Source organism: Balaenoptera musculus, chromosome 3 (genome assembly GCF_009873245.2).
Source record: "Balaenoptera musculus isolate JJ_BM4_2016_0621 chromosome 3, mBalMus1.pri.v3, whole genome shotgun sequence".
NCBI classification, from domain to species: Eukaryota; Metazoa; Chordata; class Mammalia; order Artiodactyla; family Balaenopteridae; genus Balaenoptera; species Balaenoptera musculus.
Window position 1 is genome coordinate 170,899,622 of NC_045787.1, and position 19,161 is coordinate 170,918,782.

The window sequence follows — 19,161 nt, forward strand, 5'->3', positions numbered from 1 at the left end:
AGTCCCCACCCTCACACCCCCATCCACCCCCTTCAGGGTCGGGGATTCCTTCCACGGGTCTGGCTGTAGTCCTGGTTGCTGCAGCCTGGATGGGAGTGGGGTGGTGGCTCGAGGGGACATGGGGTACGTACAAAGCAGATGCCAGCATGCTGGCCTGGCACCAGGGTGCACACGTTGGAGGGGCGGCAGAGGGCTGTCACCACGGTCATGTTGAGCTGCTGCAGGACTTGGGGCGGTGGCCGGTTCGTGTCCAGCTGGCCCCAGCCCATGGCCACACACTGCACCCCTTCACCCACGCCTTGGTCCTGGGCGGGCAGCTGGGCCACCTGCACGTTGGTGTTGATGGTGGCCATCCCACTGAGCTGCAGCAGGTGGGACGGAGCAGTGGCATGTCACAGAGGGTGGGGAGTGACGACCCTCGCCTCTCTGGGCCCTGGTTTCCCCAACCGAGGCTCCACCATGGTCCTGGGATGTTTCAGAGCAGGACACCCGCCCTGCAGGGTGCCTCCCACTTCAAGCCTCAGTTTCCCCATCTGTAAAGTGGGAGCAGTCACCGTGGCTCAGGGCATCCCTGGATCTGTCTTGAGTGCAATATACAGTAGGTAATAAAGCAAACTATGGGCCACAGCAACGACCATAAAACCCTTCTTCTAGAACATTCCCTGAGAATAATCATAGCTGGGCAAACAGAGGGGAAAGGCAGGTTTCTCCCTCCAGTCTCCCACTGGCTCGAATATGGGGAATTTTGCCCCATTTGGCAAAGAGGGAGACTGTCCCTGCCCTCCGCCAGCGGGCACAAAAATACCTTTCTCTCTGTCACCTCATCTAATCTCTGACAGCCCTGCACGGCGGGAGTGAGGGGGGGGAGTATTTCTGTGTTGTACAGAGGGGGAGACTGAGGCACACAGAGATGGGGACGACACCAGGTCTGCGCCCGCCAGCCTTGTCCCCTAGGCTCCTCCCCCTCCCCCGCCCTCCCCAAGCCTCCCGCGGGCCTTTGCACCTGCCCTTCCTGCCTCGCCCCCGGCCGCGCACCTGGAGAACCGTGATGTCGTTCTTCAGGCTCAAGGGGTTGAAGCCGTTTTCAAAGATCCGCTGGACCCTGAACGTCTGCCGGGTCCGCTCTCGCCGCCGCAGGTTATGTGCCCCTAGCACCACGCGCACCGACCGGAAGTTCCTGGGGCGGGGGGACAGGAGGTGATTGGGGCGCCCCCGGGGTCGGGAGCGGCGGAGAGACCCCGCCCGAGCGCAGGAGGACCTGCAGACCCTCGCGCCTTCGCCGGAAGGCCCCACCCCGGGACCGCAGCACGGCCCGCGCGACCCTCGCGCGGCGGGCGGACTGGAACCCGAGATGGGGACGCGCGGGCACACTCACAGGTCGCTCAGACAGTGCGCGGCCGACAGCACGAAGTTCCGCGCGATCAGGGCGGCGCCGCAGAAGTGGTGTCCGCGCCTCTGCAGGGACGCCATGAAGGGCCACGCGTGCGGCCTGGCCGGCCGGCCCCCCACGATCTCCGAGGCCAGCGCGGGGCCTGGGGGCAAGGGCGGTGGCGGCGGTGAGCGGCGCGGAGGAGCCCCGCCCCAGCCCGGGAACCGCTCCTCTCCCAGGACCCCACCGGGTCGGGTTCTTGGCGTGCTTGTCGCCCAGAGAGGGGAGGGGGCCTGCACGGTCCCCCTGCCAGGGCGCAGCTAGATCTGGACTTCACCCGCTGGGAGTCCTCACCACTCAGGACCTCAGCCTCCTCCTTATCCCAGCTGTCACTCCCCATGAGGATGAGGGGGCCGGGAGGGTCCCCAGCAGGTGGAGAGGCAGGAATGGACCCCAGGGACAGACCGGGGCCCCGCTCACCGCCCAGCAGCACGGCCAACAGGACAGCGGCCAGGGCAGGGCTGGAGGGTCTGCAGCTTTGGATCATGGTTGGGCGGGAGCTCTGGCGTCTCTGCCCTTTGTGCCCACCTGCCCCTCTTATAGCCCCCATGGCCGGAGGCCGTTGCAGTTGCCCGTGGGGGGGCCTGGTGCCCCCGCTTCCTCTCCCCATCCTGGGACGTGGGGGATGAAGGGGTGATGGGAAGAACAGCGGGGAGAGGATGTGTGCAAGGGGCGGGGCTGGCTCCAGGAGAGTCCCCAGATCAAACTCAGGATGCACAATTAAATTGGAACGTCAGATAAACTTTTTTTTTAAGCATAAGTATATCCCAAGTATAAGCACAGGACGTACTTACGTACAAAGTTAGTCTTTGTTTATCCGACATTCAAAGTTAGCTGGGCGTACTGTATTTTTGCTAAATCTGGCCACCCCGGCCCAGAGGAGTTGGCTGGGACGCCCACGTGCCTCAGTTTACCCAGGGCAACGGCAACCACGTGCACGCAGCCCTGTCCTGACATTTGGGAGGCGTGGCAGGGGCCCCCCCATGAGCTGCCTACCCAGTGACATGGTGGGGGAACCGGGCTTTGAACCCAGGTGCCCACAATGCACAGCTGGAGGGAGACTTGCTGCCTATTCCTCAGCCTTGGATCTCCCTCTTGGAGCCCGGACTTCCAACCTCTCTTTGGTTGTTGCTCCTAACGGGGAACTCACTCCCACCTGGGACCTGGTCAGTCTCTGGGGGCCCTCAGAGGTTCTGGGAAGGAATCCCTCCCACCCCCACCCCACCCGCACCCCTCTGAGCTTCTCTGAACCCCCTTCCAGCCTGAGGCAGAGGAAAAAATTCCCGCCCAGGCCTGGAGGCTGGACCATGGATCTCCAGCCAAGTTTGAGAACTTCAGCCTGGACCTCGGAAGAACTCAAGCCGAACAATGGAGATGGGGTCCACCAGGGCCAGTTCCCAGCCCCGTGGCCCCCGTTCACCTTCCCACTCCCCACCCCCCACCCCTGTCCCAGGCTGCTCCAGCTGCAACGGCCGTAGCCAAGGCTGTCGCAAGAAGCAACGTTCTCCTGGCTCGGAGCAGGGTTCAGGGGAGGGAACCAACGGATCCATCTGCAGGAACAGGCGGGCGGGGGCCCTCAGGGACACCCAGAGGTGGGCTGGGGCTGGAGTCCAGTTTGTCCCTGGGCTCCTCCCTGGTCTGTGGCCACAGGCAAGCAAACCCCCATCTCTCCCCTCTCAGTGGGGTCCCCACCCTGTTGAGTTAAAGTTACCATAGAGCACTTGGTAAGCACCTGCTGTATACACAACACTGTTTCCAGTGGGGGTGGGAAGAATGGAGGAGACCATGCCTCAGGCAGGGAGACCGGATTTAAACAAAAGCTGCATCTATATTGAGCACCGCCTGTATGCTGTTTCCTCGCAGGTCATGGGGGCTAAGCTTGTGGACTCTGGGTTCAGATCCTGGAGTGGCCACTTGCCCACTATGACTTCAGGCTATGGGTGTAACCCCTCCATGCCTCAGCTTCCTCGTCTGTAAAATGGAAGTTATAGGCTCCCATCTCACATTTAATCCCGAGGATTAAATGAATGAACTTTTGTAAAGTTCTCAGATGAGAAAGTGCCGTCCTTGAGGGCTTGTTAACCATTAACCGGCTCCCGAAGGGCACGGTGGTGATTGGCTTGGGGAGCAGGGCTGGGCATCTGGGGGAATTCTGATTCACAATCAGAGCCGTGATGCCACGGGGAGTCCCTCGCTTGATCCCTGTCACACCGCAACAGGAAAATGATGCTTTGCGTGTCCTTCCCACGGCTGGAGGCTGGGGGACCCCTGCGCTGTTGGGAGCCGCCCTGCTCTCCCCGAGGTCCCCCAGGTCGTATCTGCCCAACATCCTGTTTATGATTCCTGTGGGTCTGTCCCCTGAATCTCAACAACCCCGGCCAACCTCCAGCAAATCAACCCAGGCCCCTATATCCCCCAGCCTCACCTCCCCTTCTTGGATCTGATCTTTGCTGTGCAGAACTTTCCTCTGTCACACACATGTACACAAGCTCATAGAAAATAGAAAACGGGCTTCCCTGGTGGCGCAATGGTTAAGAATCCGCCTGCCAGTGCAGGGGACACGGGTTCGAGCCCTGATCTGGGAAGATCCCACATGCCGCGGAACAACGAAGCCCGTGCGCCACAACTACTGAGCCTGTGCGCCTAGAGCCTGTGCTCCACAAGAGAAGCCACCGCAGTGAGAAGCCCGCGCACCCCAACGAAGAGTAGCCCCTGCTCGCGCAACTAGAGAAAGCCCGCGCGCAGCAACAAAGACCCAAGGCAGTCAAAAAAAAAAAAGTTTAAAAAAAGAAAATAGAAAACACCCGGGGCTGTTTTTTCTGGGTCTTTCTGTTCCCATCAATGGGCTCAATCCAACATTCCCTCCAGCAAACCTCATTTACCCCCAGTGCTGGGCACCAAAATCCCTCTGGGCTTTTTATAGAAACCACTTCCCTGCCGCTGGCCCGTGGGAAATGCGGAAAATTCCCTGCGTTCCCACAACACTTATCAGCGTGCGTTTGCCAGGATTTCGGCTTTGTCCCAGGTCTCAGCACACCCTTGCTCCTGCTGAAGCGGAAAACCAGTCTCATCTCCTCCCCTGGGTGGTCGGCTGAGGTGTGAAACAGTTAAAAAGGGGGCAGCCCTGGGGGTTCTGGCTCCAGCTTGAATTCGCATGCTGCCACCAGATGGCGGCAGAGTAAATCAATAACAAAAGAGCTGCCTTCCAACTCTGGTGTGTCCGGTGAGCTGGTTGGCCCCTCTCTCTGAGCCTCCACTGCCTCATTGCCATGGCCACGTGCCCTCTCCACGGCTGGCCAGTGACCCCTACCTCTGCCTGGCCTCAGGCCTCTCCTCTAGACCCCAGTTCATTCTGTGGCCCTGCATGCTCCAGCCCTGCCCCCTCCCTGACCTGCTCTCCTTCCCCCACACGTCATGCCTTGCTGTTCCTCACACCCCCAAGCTTGTCCTGATACAGGGCCCTTACACTGTCTGTGCCTTGCCTGGCGACACTTCTCCTTTTGTTCGTATTCAGGCATTGCTGCCTCCTTCAAGAAGCCTCCCAAATAGCCCTTCTGCCTGCCCCTGACTGGTCAGGAGCCCCACAGGCCCTGGGCACCCCATGTTATGAGAGCTTGGTCCTCAGGTGGCCCCGGAGCTGGGAGACACAGAACTGGACAGGACACCCCTAGCCCTGAGGGCCAGGGTAGGGCTCCTTGGACACTTGGGAAATGTCTGGAGTGAGTCCGTTTTCCAGATGAGGAAACTGAGGCACAGAGAGGGGCGGCAACTTGCCCCGGGTCACACTGGCGGGGCTGGGTTAGAACCCACGTCTGCGGGCATCTGGGGAGTGGGATCCGCTGTGACATGCGCCCTCCTCCGACTTCCAGGCCTCTGTTCCCACCCCCACCCCGAGATCGGGGTTTGGGGACTTGGACGCTGAGGACCCTGGGCCACTCTCCCCCACATCTCCCCGTGGGAAGGACACACAGGAGCCAGGGGGATGGTTCAGCTTTTATTGACGCACCGTGGGTCTGCCTGGCTCCCAAGAGCCGGGGGGGGGAGGCAGGAAGGGGGGCACGGGCGCAGAAGCAGACCCGCCGCGTCTGTCCACAGCATGGCCTCAGTGCCCGGGGGTGCTCAGGGGCTGTCCTCGCCCCCCGCGTTGCTCAGCACCGAGCGGATCCAGTCTACGTAGAGGGAGACGCGAGCAAAGAAGTCGGGGTACTGGTTGGTGGCGCATCCCCGGATCACAAAGGAGTCCACGCCCTGGATGACACCGTCGCAGACCAAGGGGCCGCCCGAGTCCCCCTGGGGAGGGGGCAGGTCGGTCAGTCACTCAGGCCAGGCCAGCAGCCAGACGAGGCTACCTCAGGGGAAGGGGCCACGTAGGGGTGAGATGTTTCCAGCCTAGAATTTTCTTTAAAGTATGTGGGTGAGACAGGGAGGGGAGGCCCCTCTGGAGGAGAGCGGACATTTATTGGCCCCCTGCTATATACCTGGACCCCAGAATTCTGGGTGTGGCCCCCGGAGTGGGGCTAGGGCACCCACCCAAGGTGGGCTGCGGGGTGGAAAAGCCCCCAGACCCATGAAGGCCCCGTCACCCCCTCGCGATGGGTGTGCTCACCTTCCAGATGGTGTGACAGAGGCACCCGCCTGCCTGCCCTCCCTCCCTCTCCCGGCTGTCCCTGCAGCCACTGAGCTGCAGCCCCCAGTACATACAAAACAGATGCCAGCGCTGCGTTGGGGCACAAAGGTGCACACGTTCTGTGGCTGGCACAGGAAAGTGACCACGGTGACGTTGAGCTCCTGCAGGACCTGGGACGGTGGCTCAAAGGTGCCCAGGCGGCCCCAGCCCATGGCCAGGCACTGGGTGCCGTGGGGCAGCAGCTGGTTCTGCTGAGGGAGCTGGGCCACCGCAACCTGGGCGTTGAGGGTGGCCGGGCGGTCCAGCTGGGGCAGAGGGCGGTTGGTGGGCAGTGTCTCCAGGACCCGCAGCCACCCATGGACGATTATCTCAAAGTGCCTCCTTCAGGCCTTTGCACATGCTGTTCCCTCCGCCTGGCTCTACCTCAGGGGTCGCCTCCTCCAGGGAGGCTGCCCTGATCCCCCTCCAAACCTGCCAGGGCTCAGTTTCACATTCCCCGAGGCCAAGAGACTCCCCTTTGCAGCATTGGTCACTGTTGCATTCATTCACTTACAAAGCACTTATTGAGCACCAACTGTATGCTTGATCCTGGGCTAAGCCCTGGGGATCCTACCTCTGCCTTCTGGGAGCTGATCTTTGGGGCTGGGAGGGGCCAAGAAGAGAATGGCAGGTGGCACAGTCAAGGGAAACATAGCCCAGTGATGAACAGTGTATGGGGGAGGGGTGGCTGTCACTCAAGTAGGGTGAGGGGAGGCTTCCCTGAGGAGGGGAGGCTGGTGCCAAGGCTGAGGGTATCTGGGAACAGCGCAGGGAGCAGGGAGGGGACACAGCCGGGCAAAGGCTGGGGGCGGGGCATGGGGGCATCCCGCGTGCTCAGAAGGTGGTGACTGGCTCTCTCCCCACCAGGTCGTGTCCCACTCCCGCCGGGACTCCTGTACAGTAGGTGCTGGAAAATGAATGAACAGGGGGTCCCTGGGCCCTGCTGGCCCCGCCCACCCACCTGCAGGAGGAGGACGTCATTCAGCTTCTCCTGTGGGTCGTAATTGTTCTCAAACAGGCGGCTGATGCCGAACCTCTGCTCGGTGGGCTCGGAGGTCTGCAGGCGGTGGGCCCTGAGCACCACGCTCACCCACAACGGGTTCCTGAGGGTCAGGGCGTTGAACGCTGGGACCCCGACCCCCCCCCACCCCCGTCCTGAGGCCCAGGGTGCAGCCCCTCGGGGACTGCCCACCGTCCCAGGAGACCCCCCCCCCGTCTGCATCTTGCCCCCGAAGGTTGAACCCCTGGCTTGAGCTAATCCTCCTGGGGCATCAGGGGGTCACGTCGGGCTGGGGAGCAGGGCAGGTGCGCGCCTAGTTTGGGATGAGAGGGTTGGGCCGATGGACGGAGGGGCTGAGACCAGGCAAGCGGAGGCAGGCCGTGCCTCGCCCCCTCGGACCCCCGGGGCAGCCCCGCGCCCCCTCCCTCGGAGCACCGCCCCCTCCCCGGCAGGCCCGCACCGCGCAGGCGCACTCACTCACAAGTTGCTCAGGCAGTGGGCTGCGGTCAGCACGAAGCGCGGGTGGATCAAGGTCCCCCCGCAGAAGTGGTTGCTGGGGAACAGCTGCAGCGACGCCATGTGAGGGCGCGAGTGGGGCTGGGCTTCCCGCCCGCCCACTATCTCCGCGGCCCGGGCTGCACCTGGGGACGCCGGGGGTCAGCGGCCGCCGCCTTGCCTAACGCCCTCCGCGGCTCCCTGGACGGGGGACCGACCCCACCCCACCGCCCCATCCCCCGCCCAGGGAGCCCAGACGGGGGTCGGGGGACGAGGGCAGAGCCGCCGTGTGGCCTCCACCAGGCCTGGGACCCCTCAGAGCCTCCGTTTCCCCATGTGCAAATTGGGGGTCCCATAGCAGCACAGGGGGGCTGGGGGCTGTGGAGGGAAGAGGCCTGGGCCCGGGACAGTTAGCGCTGGGGAGATCCCGGTGGTCATTATCATTATTATTTCTGAAGGCTCCCAGGAAGCAGCGGCGCCCAGTCCTGGAGGTCAGGAGGGGGAAGAAGCTGGCAAGATGACCCGTCTTGCAGATGGACAAACTGAGGCATGAAAAAGCCTCATCAGGATGAGGGCGGAGGGGTTCCCTCACTCCGGTTTTTCCTCTGACACGTGCGTCATTCACCCAGTGACACATTCGTTCGTGCGTGCACACTTACTTACTGAGTGCTTGCTGGGTGCCAGGTGCTGTCCAGGGATTCTGGTTATATTGAGTCCCTAGGACACCTCCCTGGGCAGGAGGCACTAGGTTTTGCCCATTTTACAGATGCGGAAACAGAGCTGCATATCCCAGGCCCCCCCTTTCTGTCCTCCTCCCCTCCCCTTGAGGCATTCATCCCAAGCAGCCAGTCGAGCCGGGTCCTGCTTCACTTTCCCCATCTGAGCCGTGAGGGCGTGGGACAGGCAGACGGACGGACGGACGGACTTGGGCCCCACTCACCGCCCAGCAGCACAGCCAGCAGCACTGGGGCGAGGGCAGGGCTGGAGGGTCTGCAGCTTCGGGTCATGGTTGGGCCGTGCTCCCTGCCTGCCCGCCCCCTCTTATAGCCCCAATTCAGGGAGGCCATTAGGGTTGCCCCATACCCGGGCTGGGCGTCCCCACTTCCTCCTTCCAGCTCGAGGGCTCGGGAGCTTGGGGGTCAAAGCTGCGCCCCAGGAAGCCTGCAGGGGCTTCAGGCTCAGGCTCGGGGTCCCGGCACCCCAAGAGATGTAGGAAGCAGGCTCCCACCCACCCCATGCTGGGGGTCCTCTGGACAAGGGGGCTTGTGGCCACAGCCCTCACAGTGACACACACCCCAGCTTCCACACCCCCAAGGGGGCACTGCCTGCCCCCAGAGGGTCCCTGTAGCCCCAGCAAGGTGAGATGTGGCCGACGTGTGCAGGGGTGGGATGAGTCCCACTCAGCGGGACAGAAAAGGGGGTGAGGGTCTCAGAGCCCTGTGCCTCCTGAGACCCACAGGTTCATCTCTCTGCCCTCACTTTGTCTGGGGGATTCACTCTTCCCTCTAAGGCAGAGCTCTCACCTGGGGCGATTCCTCCCCCAGGGACACCTGTGGTCCTCACGACTGGGGAGCTCCTGGCATGCAGTGGCTGGGACCAGGGATGCTGCCCGACACGGGAGGGGGCAGGGGGAGACTCTGGTGCCGGGGGAGACATTTATTTATGTATCTATTTATAACTGACTCATTATTATGAAAAACTTAAACCTACAGAAGCATAGATAGAGGAGCTCACGGAATTTGGGGGCCAAAAAGAAAGTTTTTAAGCTTTTCATTTTGAAATCATTTCACGCTTACAGCAGTCCGCAGAATTCCCGGATGTGCTGCCCCAGCTTCCCCGGGGCCACGTCTTGCACAAAGTTTGCCCCCTCACAGGACGCCTGGATTTCACAATCAGCCAGTCTCTGGTCCAGGATCCACCCCCCCCCCCCCGCCTCCCCGAGTCTCCTGGGCTCTGGGGCAGCCCCTCAGCCTCTCCTGGCCCTCGTGCCGTGTCCTTGGTGGCAACCTGGCGGGTTTTGGGGGGAACGTCCCTCCGAATGGGCTTGTGCGGGGTCCCCACACGGAGATGGGGTCTGTATACCGAGTGGCGGTCCCCAGGACGTGGGGTATCATCTCTGAGGTGCCTGCGTGTCCCTCCCGCCGAGTCACACTTTCCTCTTTGGAATGAATGAACGTCTCTGAGGCAGAAACGCCTGCTCTGAGTTTTGCCCACCAGTGACTCCTGGTGCAGCCTGCGTGCCTCACTGCTTCCCACCCCTCCTCCTGCAGGTAGTTGCCCCTCTGCCGATGCGTTTTTATTTTTTATCTTTTAAATTTTATTGAAGTAGAGTTGATTTACAATGTTGTGTTAATTTCTACTGAAGAGCAAGGTGACTCAGTTATACATATATATATATATTCTTTCCCCCCCGCCAGGCTCTTTTTTTTAAATTAATTAATTTATTTTTTATATTCTTTTCCATATTCTTTTCCGTTATGGTTTATCCCAGGATAGTGAATATAGTTCCCTGTGCTATACAGTAGGACCTTGCTGTTTATCCATCCTATATATAATAGTTTGCATCTGCTAACCGCAAACTCCCAATCCATCCCTCCCCCACCCCTCTCCCCCTTGGCAACCATAACTCTGTTCTCTATGTCCGTGAGTCTGTTTCTGTTTCGAAGATAAGTTCATTTGTGTCATATTTTAGATTCCACGTATAAGTGATATCGTATGATATTTGTCTTTCTTTCTGACTTACTTCACTTAGTATGATCATACCTAGGTTCATCCATGTTGCTGCAAATGGCATTATTTCATTCTTTTTTATGGCCGAGTAATATTCCATTGTATAAATGTACCACATCTTCTTTATCCATTCCTCTGTCGATGGACATTTAGGTTGTTTCCATGTCTTGGCTATTGTGAACAGTGCTGTTATGAATATAAGGGTGCATGTATCTTTTCAAATTATACTTTTGTCTGGGTATATGCCCAGGAGTGGGGTTGCTGGATCATATGGCAACTCTACTTTTAGTTTTTTGAGGAGCCTCCGTACTGTTTTCCTTAATGGCTGCACCAACTTACATTCCCACCAACAGTGCAGGAGGGTTCCCTTTTCTCCACACCCTCTCCAGCATTTGTAATTTGTAGATTTCTTGATGGTGGCCATTCTGAGCGGTGTGAGGTCAGAATTCACACCTCATTGTATTTTTGATTTCCTCTTCTCTAATCATTAGTGATCTTTTCATGTGCCTGTTGGCCATCTGTATTGCCAACGTGTTTTTAAGTCACACATCAGCCCAGTAAGTCACACATCAGCCCAGTAAGTCACTCGGGAAAGGCCGCAGCCCTGGGTGTGGCCCTGGCCCAGTCACTCGGGAAAGGCCGCAGCCCTGGGTGTGGCCCTGACATGTCTCCACAGAAACCCGGGGCTGCTGTGCCTTTTGCTTTCAGAACTGGTTTTTCTCGTTTGACAAGAACATCTCTGCGGACTGGCACTGTCCGGTCCAGCGGGGCAGGCTGCTTGGTGCCTCGGTTTCCCCACCTGTACAGTGGGGCGATCGTACTAATAGTCCCTCCCCCGGGGCGACAGCAGGAGGATTTGATAAGTTGGAGTACTGGAGTGTGTGGGCGCGCAGTGAGGTGAGGTGAGCACAGGTGCCAGCCCTGTCGCTGCCACCCCACCACTCCCTTCCTTTTTCTGCTGTGCTTCTCCCCGTCTCAGCCCGTCCTCTCGGCGGCTGGGCCGGGTCAGCATGTGCCTCTCTCAGATCCAGGCTCTTCTGGGAGCAGACGCGGGGCGGGTACACCCCAGGGTCCGGAGCCCCTCGCCTGGGTTCACATTCTGCTGTGCTTTGTGATTCTGGGCTAGAAACGCCACCTCTCTGGGCCTCGGTTTCCCCATCTGTTAATGATGGGGAGTCATGAGAACAACCCCACCTCAGGGACTGACTTCCCTAATACAGATAAGAGCTTGATGAACCATCAGCTGATGAAAGGGGGTACGCACAGGGGAGCATCACTCAGCCCTGAAAAGTAGAGAGACACTGACACTCGCTACAGCGTGGACGGACCCTGAGAGCACGATGCTCAGTGAGAGAAGCCAGACACAGAAGGACACACAGGGTGTGATTCCATTGACGGGAAACGTCCAGAACAGGCAGATCCACAGAGACAGAGAGTAGGTTCCTGGTTGTCAGGGGCTGGGGGAGAGCATGGGGGTGAGTGCCCTTGGGGACAGGGCTTCTTTTCAGGGTGGTGAGAATGTTCTGGAATTAGAGGTGGTGGTTGCACAACCCTGTGACTATACTAAACGCCGCTGAACTGTTAAGCGGGTGGGTTGTATGGTAGGAGAAGTACATTTCGATAAAGCTTTAACTGAAAAAGAAAAAGAAACACACACACACAACCTTGCTAGGTAACTGCCCACGGGGTCCTGGCCAGAAGCTCTCACCCCCCAGGGAGCCTCCCGGGGTGGGGGTGGGGTGGGGAGGGGAGTCACAGCATCAGACGAGACAGGGGGATGGCCCGGGGTCCTCCTCTCTGCTCCAGGCCTGGGGTGGGGGCAGGCAGGTGAGTGCAGGGCTGGGGGGCTGCCTGAAGGCAGAGGCTTGGGAAGGCATGGGACTGGGTGGGGAGCTGGGGGCACCGGGAGCCCTGGGGGTTGTAACTGGGAGGGAGGGAACCATCGGGGGCCTCTGGGGGTCGGGCCGGCAGGTGGAGGGGAAGTGGGGCTGGAAGCTGTGGCCTCGGCCCCTTCCCGCTCCAACTGTGGCTGGTGCAACAGGCAACGGCCTCGCCGGGAACACGGGCTGGGGCGGGGTGAGGGGGCAAGCGGACCCGAGCCGACCCAGCCAGGATCGAGGGAAGGAGGGCGGGAGAGGCTCAGTCTCTGTGTCTCTGCCTCTTTTTCCTCTTCTCTCCTGAAAAAAGAAAAACACTCCTTTCTTGAGGGGGCCAGTGTTGGGGGCTCCAAGCTGGGACCATATGCTCTTGGACCCCAACGCCCTAGGGCCTCAGTTTCCCCATCTGAACAATCATCAGGCGGGGCCCCTGGGACCATTCTGGGCTCCTGAGCCGCTGACATTCCTCTCTGGGCCTCAGTTTCCCCTTCTATAAAGCAGGACCAATTCTGAACCCCCAATTCCACTCCTGGGTACAAACCCATAGCATTGAAAATCGATGTTCAAACAAAACGTGTACACAAATGTCCACAGCGACGTGATTCACAATAGCCAGGGTGGAACCAACCCAGATGACCATCGACAGACGATGGATATACATCCCTCCACACCTGGGAACATCACTCAGCCGTGAAAAGGGGTGAAGCACTGACACTCACAACAACGTGGATGGACCCTGAGAACACGATGCTCAGTGAGAGAAGCCAGACACAGGAGGACACACGGGGTGTGATTCCATTGATGGGAAACGTCCAGAACAGGCCAGTCCACAGGGACAGAGAGTTAGTGGTTAGTGGTTGTCAGGGGCTGGGGGAGGGGGAGGAGAGGTGACTGCTGATGGGGACGGAGCTTCTTTTGGGGGTGATGGAATGTTCTGGAACTGGACAGCGGTGAGGGTTGCACAACCTAGTGAAATACACTAAAAACCACTGAATTGTTCCCTTTAAAAGAGTGAATTTTATGTTATGTGACTTTCACTGCAATAAATTATGAAAAACAAATAAACAGACCCGGGACCCACAGACCAGGCCTGTAGGATGGGATGAGGGCCTGGCACGCAGCTGGTGCCTAATAAGCGCCAGCAACGCCAGTGGTGATTGGAGCTCCCTGGGCCTCGGGCTCCCCATCTGTAAAATGGCTTAATGGCAACACAACTAACCTCGGTGGCCGGTGTGTGTGGGCCATCTCTGGGGGCTTCTGGGGCAGTGAGGGGGTGGAGGGCGCGCGGTCAGGGCAGGGGGCTCGGGACCGCACAGACCCCAACACCACCCGGCTCAGGGCAGAGCGCCGCCCCTTCGAGCCCCTCCCCTCCCCTGCGTGTTGGGGCGTCAGCAGGGCCCCCAGGAGAAAGGGCAGAGCTGGGCATCTGCATTTTGGCCCCGACGCTGGCTGGGCTGAGCCTCTTCCACAGCTGTGTGCTACCCGCCCGCCCCGGGCTTCTGTGGTCTCCCCACCGCCAGCCCGGAACACTGGATCCTTTGCAGCCTCTTTCTCTCGAGCCACATGGCAGGACCTGTTCCCGTCTCGTGCAAGGTGACACGTGGGCAACCCCCAGGGCGGCACCTGGTTCGGATGCCCGACCCGTCCCTGCCACCCCGCCCCCCCCCCCCAGACGAGACAACGCAGATGGCAGGCTTTGTGATCACCCCCCTGGGTGAAAAGCCCACCTCCCAGGAGGCCAGCGGGCATTTCTCACGCACTGGGTGAGGGGCAGTGTTCCCACATCGTCAAGAGCCTTCTGTGTTTCTTTGCTGTGAACTGTTTACATCCTTGACCCACTTTTTTACTACTGGGCTCTAATTTTTTTCCTTACTGATTTTAGGTGCACATTATATGTATTATATTATAAATATATAAGATAAATATATTATAAATATATACTATAAATATTAATGTATAATATTTACACAATGGATTTATTATATTTTATTATGTGTTATTAAGTATATATTTTTAAAAATACAAGTATAATATGTAATAAATACTAATATATAATGTAATGTATGGTTTAATTTTTATTTTTTATTTTTAAAAAAATTTTATTTATTTATTTATTTATTTATGGCTGTGTTGGGTCTTCGTTTCTGTGCGAGGGCTTTCTCTAGTTGCGGCGAGTGGGGGCCACTCTTCATCGCGGTGCGCGGGCCTCTCACTATCGCGGCCTCTCTTGTTGCGGAGCACGGTCTCCAGACGCGCAGGCTCAGTAGCTGTGGCTCCCGGGCCCAGTTACTCCGCGGCATGTGGGATCTTCCCAGACCAGGGCTCGAACCCGTGTCCCCTGCATTGGCAGGCAGATTCTCAACCACTGCGCCACCAGGGAAGCCCTAATTTTTATTTTAATGAAACAATTTTATTTAGTTTAATAAACTATATTATGTGTATTGTTTTATATATCATTTATATAATTATTTTTATTATGTTTTGTATGTTATACGATTATGTTTGTCATGTTTTATATATCATTTATATAAATATATAAATACATATATATATAGTTTGGCTGCACCACGGGGCATGTGGGATCTTATTTCCCCCACTAGGGATCCAACCCGTGCCCCTTGCGGTGGAAGCGTGGAGTCTTAACCTCTGGACCTCCAGGGAAGTCCCTATAAAATTATATTTATTATTTAACATTTATATTTTAGTTCCTTTCATATTAGGCTCTTTAACCGATTCAAGTGGCAAATAGTCTAAGCCAGTTTCTCGTGTGTCTCTTGACTTTGCTGCATAATATGCAGCCGGGCCTCCGTATCCGCGGGTTCCACACCCGCGGACTGAACCAACCTCGGATTCAACCAACCGCAGATCAAAAATATTTGGGAAAAAAATTTCCAGAAAGTTCTAAAAAGCAAAACTTGAATTTGCTGTAGGCGGGCAACTATATTTCCGCAGCATTTACATTTTATCAGGTATTTTAAGTCATATAGAGATGATTTTAAGTGCACTGAAGGATGTGCGTAGGTTACTTGCAAATATTACGGCATTTGATATAATGGACTTGAGCATCCGCGGATTTGGGTATCCACCAGGGTCCTGGAGCCCAGCCCCTGCAGATACTAAGGGGTGACTGTATTCTCGACCAAAATGAGAGACGTTCAAGGGGGCCTGGAATCTCACAGATGTGGGTTCAGAGCCCACTCTGGCTGTGTGGCCTCAGGGTAGTCACCCAACCTCTCTGAGCCTCGGCGCCGCCTCAGGTGGAGATAACAAGAGCCCCTGGTCCTCAGGGCTGCGAGCGGATTCCGTGAGTGGAGGCCCCTGGGGTGGATGCCACTCTTGCCGGAAGATGTCCCTGCGCTCGGCACCCAGCCCCTTCCCGCCCCCGCAAAGCAGAAATCAGGTGCCGTGGACAGAATGGGAACAGATCTTTTATTAGAGTCACAACCGCGCGGGCCAGGGTGGGGCTGCGGGATGGGACAGAGGCGTGGGGGGCTGGGCTCCGTGGCAGCTCACACGCCCCCCACCGGCTGGGCTGGGGGTCCATCAGGCTGGCGCACGTCCGCCTGGCTGGTTTATAACCGAGTCAATCCAGTCCCTGAAGAGTGCCACGCGAGCGAAGAAGTCGGGGCCCCTGCCGCAGGGCCCCCGGGACCAGGAGGCCACGCCGTGCGCCAGGCCGTTGCAGATGAGGGGGGTGCCCCCGTCCCCCTGCAGGGCGGCAGGAGAGTCAGGGCGTCCCAGGCCCAGCCCCCCTACTCTGCTCCCACCCAGAACCACTGCTCATGCCACCCGCAAATCCTGTCCCCGCCCCTGGCCCTTGGCACGTGCTGTCCCGCTGCCTGCACGCTTTTCCCTCAACTTTGCTGGGTTAACTCCTACCTGCACCTCAGGTCTCAGATGCCCCCAGGAACTCCCTGCTGCCCCGGGCTGGGCCTGTCCCGTGCACGCCCTTGTCTTGACACCTGACTCCCCCACCCACAAGGTCTGGGAGCCCCTGGCTCCAAAAGGGCAGACCCTACCCTGTCCTGTTCCCTGTCGTGTCTCCAGGCTCCAGCCCAGAGCTTGGCACTTGTCCTTGCTTTTCCCACCACCTGGAGCCCACCCCAGGTCACGCCCAGCCCGTACCTGGCAGATGCCGCCCCGGCGGGTAAGGACGCCGGTGCACACATTGTTGGGGCGACACTGGTCCGACGGGGTCACAGTGACGTTCACGACCCTTGGGACTCGGGAGAGACGCCTTGTATGCTGTCGGGTGCCCCAGCCTGCGACCTGGCAGTTGGTGCCAGCTTCCACCGTGGCATTCTGTGGGGGCAGTGGTACCACTGCCACGGCGCTGCTGGTGAGGTTGGCCTGATGGTCCAGCTGGGGAGGGAAACTGAGTCAGGAGAGGGCGGAGCTGGGGACCAGAGCCTCACGGGGCCCAGCTGGGAGCCAGAGCGGCAGCGACGTGAGTTTTGGTCTGTAAAGTGGTTTGGGTCCTGGCCAGTTTAGGCAGTAACTGGCCGTGGGGTCCTGGCCAAGTGACTTTACCTCTCTGGGCCTCTGGTTCCTCCAGAGAAGGAATCAATCGTTCTTATTGCAAAGGTGGTTGAGAGACCCTGAAGGTGAAGAGCTTGCCCAGGAAATGCAGATAAAACAAGGTACCATCCCCCATCACAATTGACAGAAAATTTAAAAAAATCATATTATGCAGTGTCAGTAATGATGTAGAGAAATGGGCAGTTTTAAATTCTGCTGGTGGGAGGGAAAGTTGGCCCAGCTCCTGTGTCCAGGATCCGGAGGATAGGTAAATGGATTGTGCACTTGGCTGTACGATTTAACCACAGGCTCCGTACACGTGGCTCGTCCCTCCTTAGCCCCCAGGCCGTCATCAGCCCCCCACCCCTCTCCCCACCTGCAGCAGCAGCACATCATTCAGGTTCTCTTGGGGGTCATAGCCATTCTCACTGATGCTCCTGATGGAGAACGTCTGCCGGGACCTCTCCCGCCGCCTCAGCTTGTAGGCCCCCAGCACCACAGTGGCAATCCCGGTGTTGCTAAGAGCAGGTGGGGGCAGACACCAGGCTGGGGCAGTCCTGGGGGCTTGTGGGGAAGTCCCCAACCTTCCACACCCACCCCAGGGCCCGGGCATTGATGGGGAGCAGGCTTGCAAATAAGGCAGGGAATTACTGGCCCACTGAACCTCAGCCCAGGAGCCAAAGGAAGGACAGCGGTGATGGTCAAGCCTCCTTCCTTCCTTCTGCAGCCGTATCTCCCCTCTGTTGCCAGATCGAGACCCTCCTGGGCCCCCTTCCTATCCTGGGTCCCCCATTTCCCTCTCCAAGCCCCTCAACCCTTCCTAAGACCCCTCCCCCTTGCCAAGCCCCTCCCCTTCTCACCTACCAGGCACCGTCCCCCCAGGAATCGCCAGAGCTCTCTCCCTCTCCGAGCCCCCCTCCCCACCCTGTGGCTCCCTCCTCACCGGCTTTGGAAGCAGCTGGCGGCTGTCAGGATGAAGCTGGGATGGATCAGGGCGCCCCCGCAGAAGTGCCGCCCTTGGGTCTGAATGGAGGCCAGGAATGGAAACTCCTGTGGCCGGGCCTTCCTGCCACCCACGATGTCCGCCAGGGGTGCCGAGCCTTGGGAGAGGGTGCATTGCAGCTCCCCCAGTTTCAGCCCCATCCCTGGGGAGACCCCGGCCTCCCGCCCCCTTGTTCCCCAAAAGGACAGGGGCCCACCCTCCCAGGGCTGGTCAGGGCCAGCCTGGCTGTGCGGCCTGGGCTAGGTCGCTTTCCCTCCCTGAGCCTTGAGTCCAGGGAAGCAGGGGCTGGCGCCCGCTGGTCCCTCCCACCAGGGCCTGTCCCCTGCAGCTGGACCCCTGCATAGATGGGGACGTCTGGCCTGGGGCAGGCACTCACCGGCCCTGGAGGTCGCCAGCAGGCCGGCCAGCAGGCCCAGGAGTCTGAGTGCCGTCATGACGGGGCCGCTGGGGGTGGCTGGGGTGGTGGCGCCCTTATACCCGGGGCCTTGGCCATCGGCACACCCCCGACCCAGGGCCTGGCCCCTCCCGTCAGGAGCAGGGGAAGTTGCCCAAGGCCTCCAGAGCCAACCGCTCCTGGGGCCTGCCTGGGCCCTCCAACTGCCCACCCTGTGCCCCGTCCTCCCCTCTGTACGGTAGGTGACCCCTCTGATGTGGCACCCAGCCGTGCCACTCACAACGGGGCCTCCACTCAGCTTTCCAGCCTGAGTGCTGGGCGCTCCACCGCTGCCCACCTGGCCTGGGATTGAGTCCTGCTGGCTTTTGCATGTGTGTGTGTTTTACTGCTTTTTATTTTTTTTAAACAGCTTTATTGAGATATAATTCGAGTACCACACAATTCATCTGTTCAAAGCGTGCTATTCCATCGTTTTTAGTATCTTCAGAGTTACGCAGCCATCACCCCAATTTTAGAACATTCCATCACCTCAAAAGAAGCCCCGTCCCCATCAGCAGTCACTCCTCCTCCCATCCCCCAGCCCCTGACAATCATGAACCCACTCTCCATCTGTGGATTTGCCTGTTCTGGACATTTCCCATCAACGGAATCACACACTGTGTGTCTTCTGTGTCCAGCTTTTCACTTGCAGGGTTTTCATCTGTGGGCACCTGGCCGGGTCACTCGCCCGCCCTCAGTCTGTGCACCTCTAAAGTGGGCAGGTGTGGCCATGGAGTCCCCAGAGCCAGGTGGTCCTGGAGGGATTGTCTCCCCTTCCCTGTCCTCAAAGCAGGGTCTTCAGAGGTTTCAGGCACTCAGAACCTGGGCAAGAGATGAGGCCAAGGGGAGAGAAAGACAGGGTTGAGTATCCAGAATATATAAAGAACTCTCACAACTCAACAACAAAAAGACAAACAATCCACTTAAAAATGGACAAAGGATTTGAATAGACATTTCTCCCAAGATACACAAATGGCCAACATGCCATGAAAAGATGCTCAAAATTATTA

At 58.6% G+C, this 19,161-nt stretch overlaps 3 protein-coding genes across 4 annotated transcripts in view; all 3 read right to left on the reverse strand.

Moving 5' to 3' along the window:
• Positions 1-2,435, reverse strand: part of ELANE (elastase, neutrophil expressed) — a 2,779-nt gene extending 344 nt beyond the window's left edge. The window contains exons 1-5 of one of the 2 annotated variants that reach the window (XM_036847511.1): positions 2,422-2,435; positions 1,850-1,899; positions 1,376-1,532; positions 1,036-1,177; positions 132-362 (exon numbers count right to left, since the gene is read on the reverse strand). In XM_036847511.1, the coding sequence (XP_036703406.1) occupies positions 132-362; positions 1,036-1,177; positions 1,376-1,532; positions 1,850-1,899; positions 2,422-2,435 (594 nt within the window). Of the gene's footprint in view, positions 1-131; positions 363-1,035; positions 1,178-1,375; positions 1,533-1,849; positions 1,936-2,421 lie in introns of those variants that run through there. The other variant, XM_036847510.1, reaches the window with a different exon arrangement.
• Positions 2,436-5,548: 3,113 nt separating this feature from the next.
• Positions 5,549-8,597, reverse strand: PRTN3 (proteinase 3). Its single transcript, XM_036847396.1, has 5 exons — positions 8,531-8,597; positions 7,577-7,736; positions 7,057-7,198; positions 6,131-6,361; positions 5,549-5,719 (listed from the first exon to the last, which is right to left on the reverse strand). Exons 1-5 carry the CDS (start codon positions 8,595-8,597, stop codon positions 5,549-5,551), a joined length of 771 nt encoding a protein of 256 aa, XP_036703291.1.
• A 7,143-nt stretch (positions 8,598-15,740) lies between these two features.
• On the reverse strand, positions 15,741-18,152 carry AZU1 (azurocidin 1). The gene is made up of 5 exons (XM_036847398.1): positions 18,095-18,152; positions 17,659-17,815; positions 17,092-17,233; positions 16,323-16,559; positions 15,741-15,905 (listed from the first exon to the last, which is right to left on the reverse strand). Exons 1-5 carry the CDS (start codon positions 18,150-18,152, stop codon positions 15,741-15,743), a joined length of 759 nt encoding a protein of 252 aa, XP_036703293.1.
• Between the last annotated feature and the right edge of the window lie 1,009 nt (positions 18,153-19,161).

Coding starts and splice junctions, on each gene's coding strand:
- PRTN3 (XM_036847396.1), bottom strand. CDS start 8,597: ATGACCCGAAGCTGCAGACCCTCCAGCCCTGCCCTCGCCCCAGTGCTG. Junction 7,199..7,576: donor GCCCACTGCCTGAGCAACTT/GTGAGTGAGTGC, acceptor CCTGACCCTCAG/GAACCCGTTGTGGGTGAGCG. Junction 5,720..6,130: donor GCAGCGCTGGCATCTGTTTT/GTATGTACTGGG, acceptor CCCCCTCCCCAG/GGGGACTCGGGCGGCCCCTT.
- AZU1 (XM_036847398.1), bottom strand. CDS start 18,152: ATGACGGCACTCAGACTCCTGGGCCTGCTGGCCGGCCTGCTGGCGACC. Junction 16,560..17,091: donor ATGATGTGCTGCTGCTGCAG/GTGGGGAGAGGG, acceptor TTCCCTCCCCAG/CTGGACCATCAGGCCAACCT. Junction 15,906..16,322: donor GCCGGGGCGGCATCTGCCAG/GTACGGGCTGGG, acceptor GCCGCCCTGCAG/GGGGACGGGGGCACCCCCCT.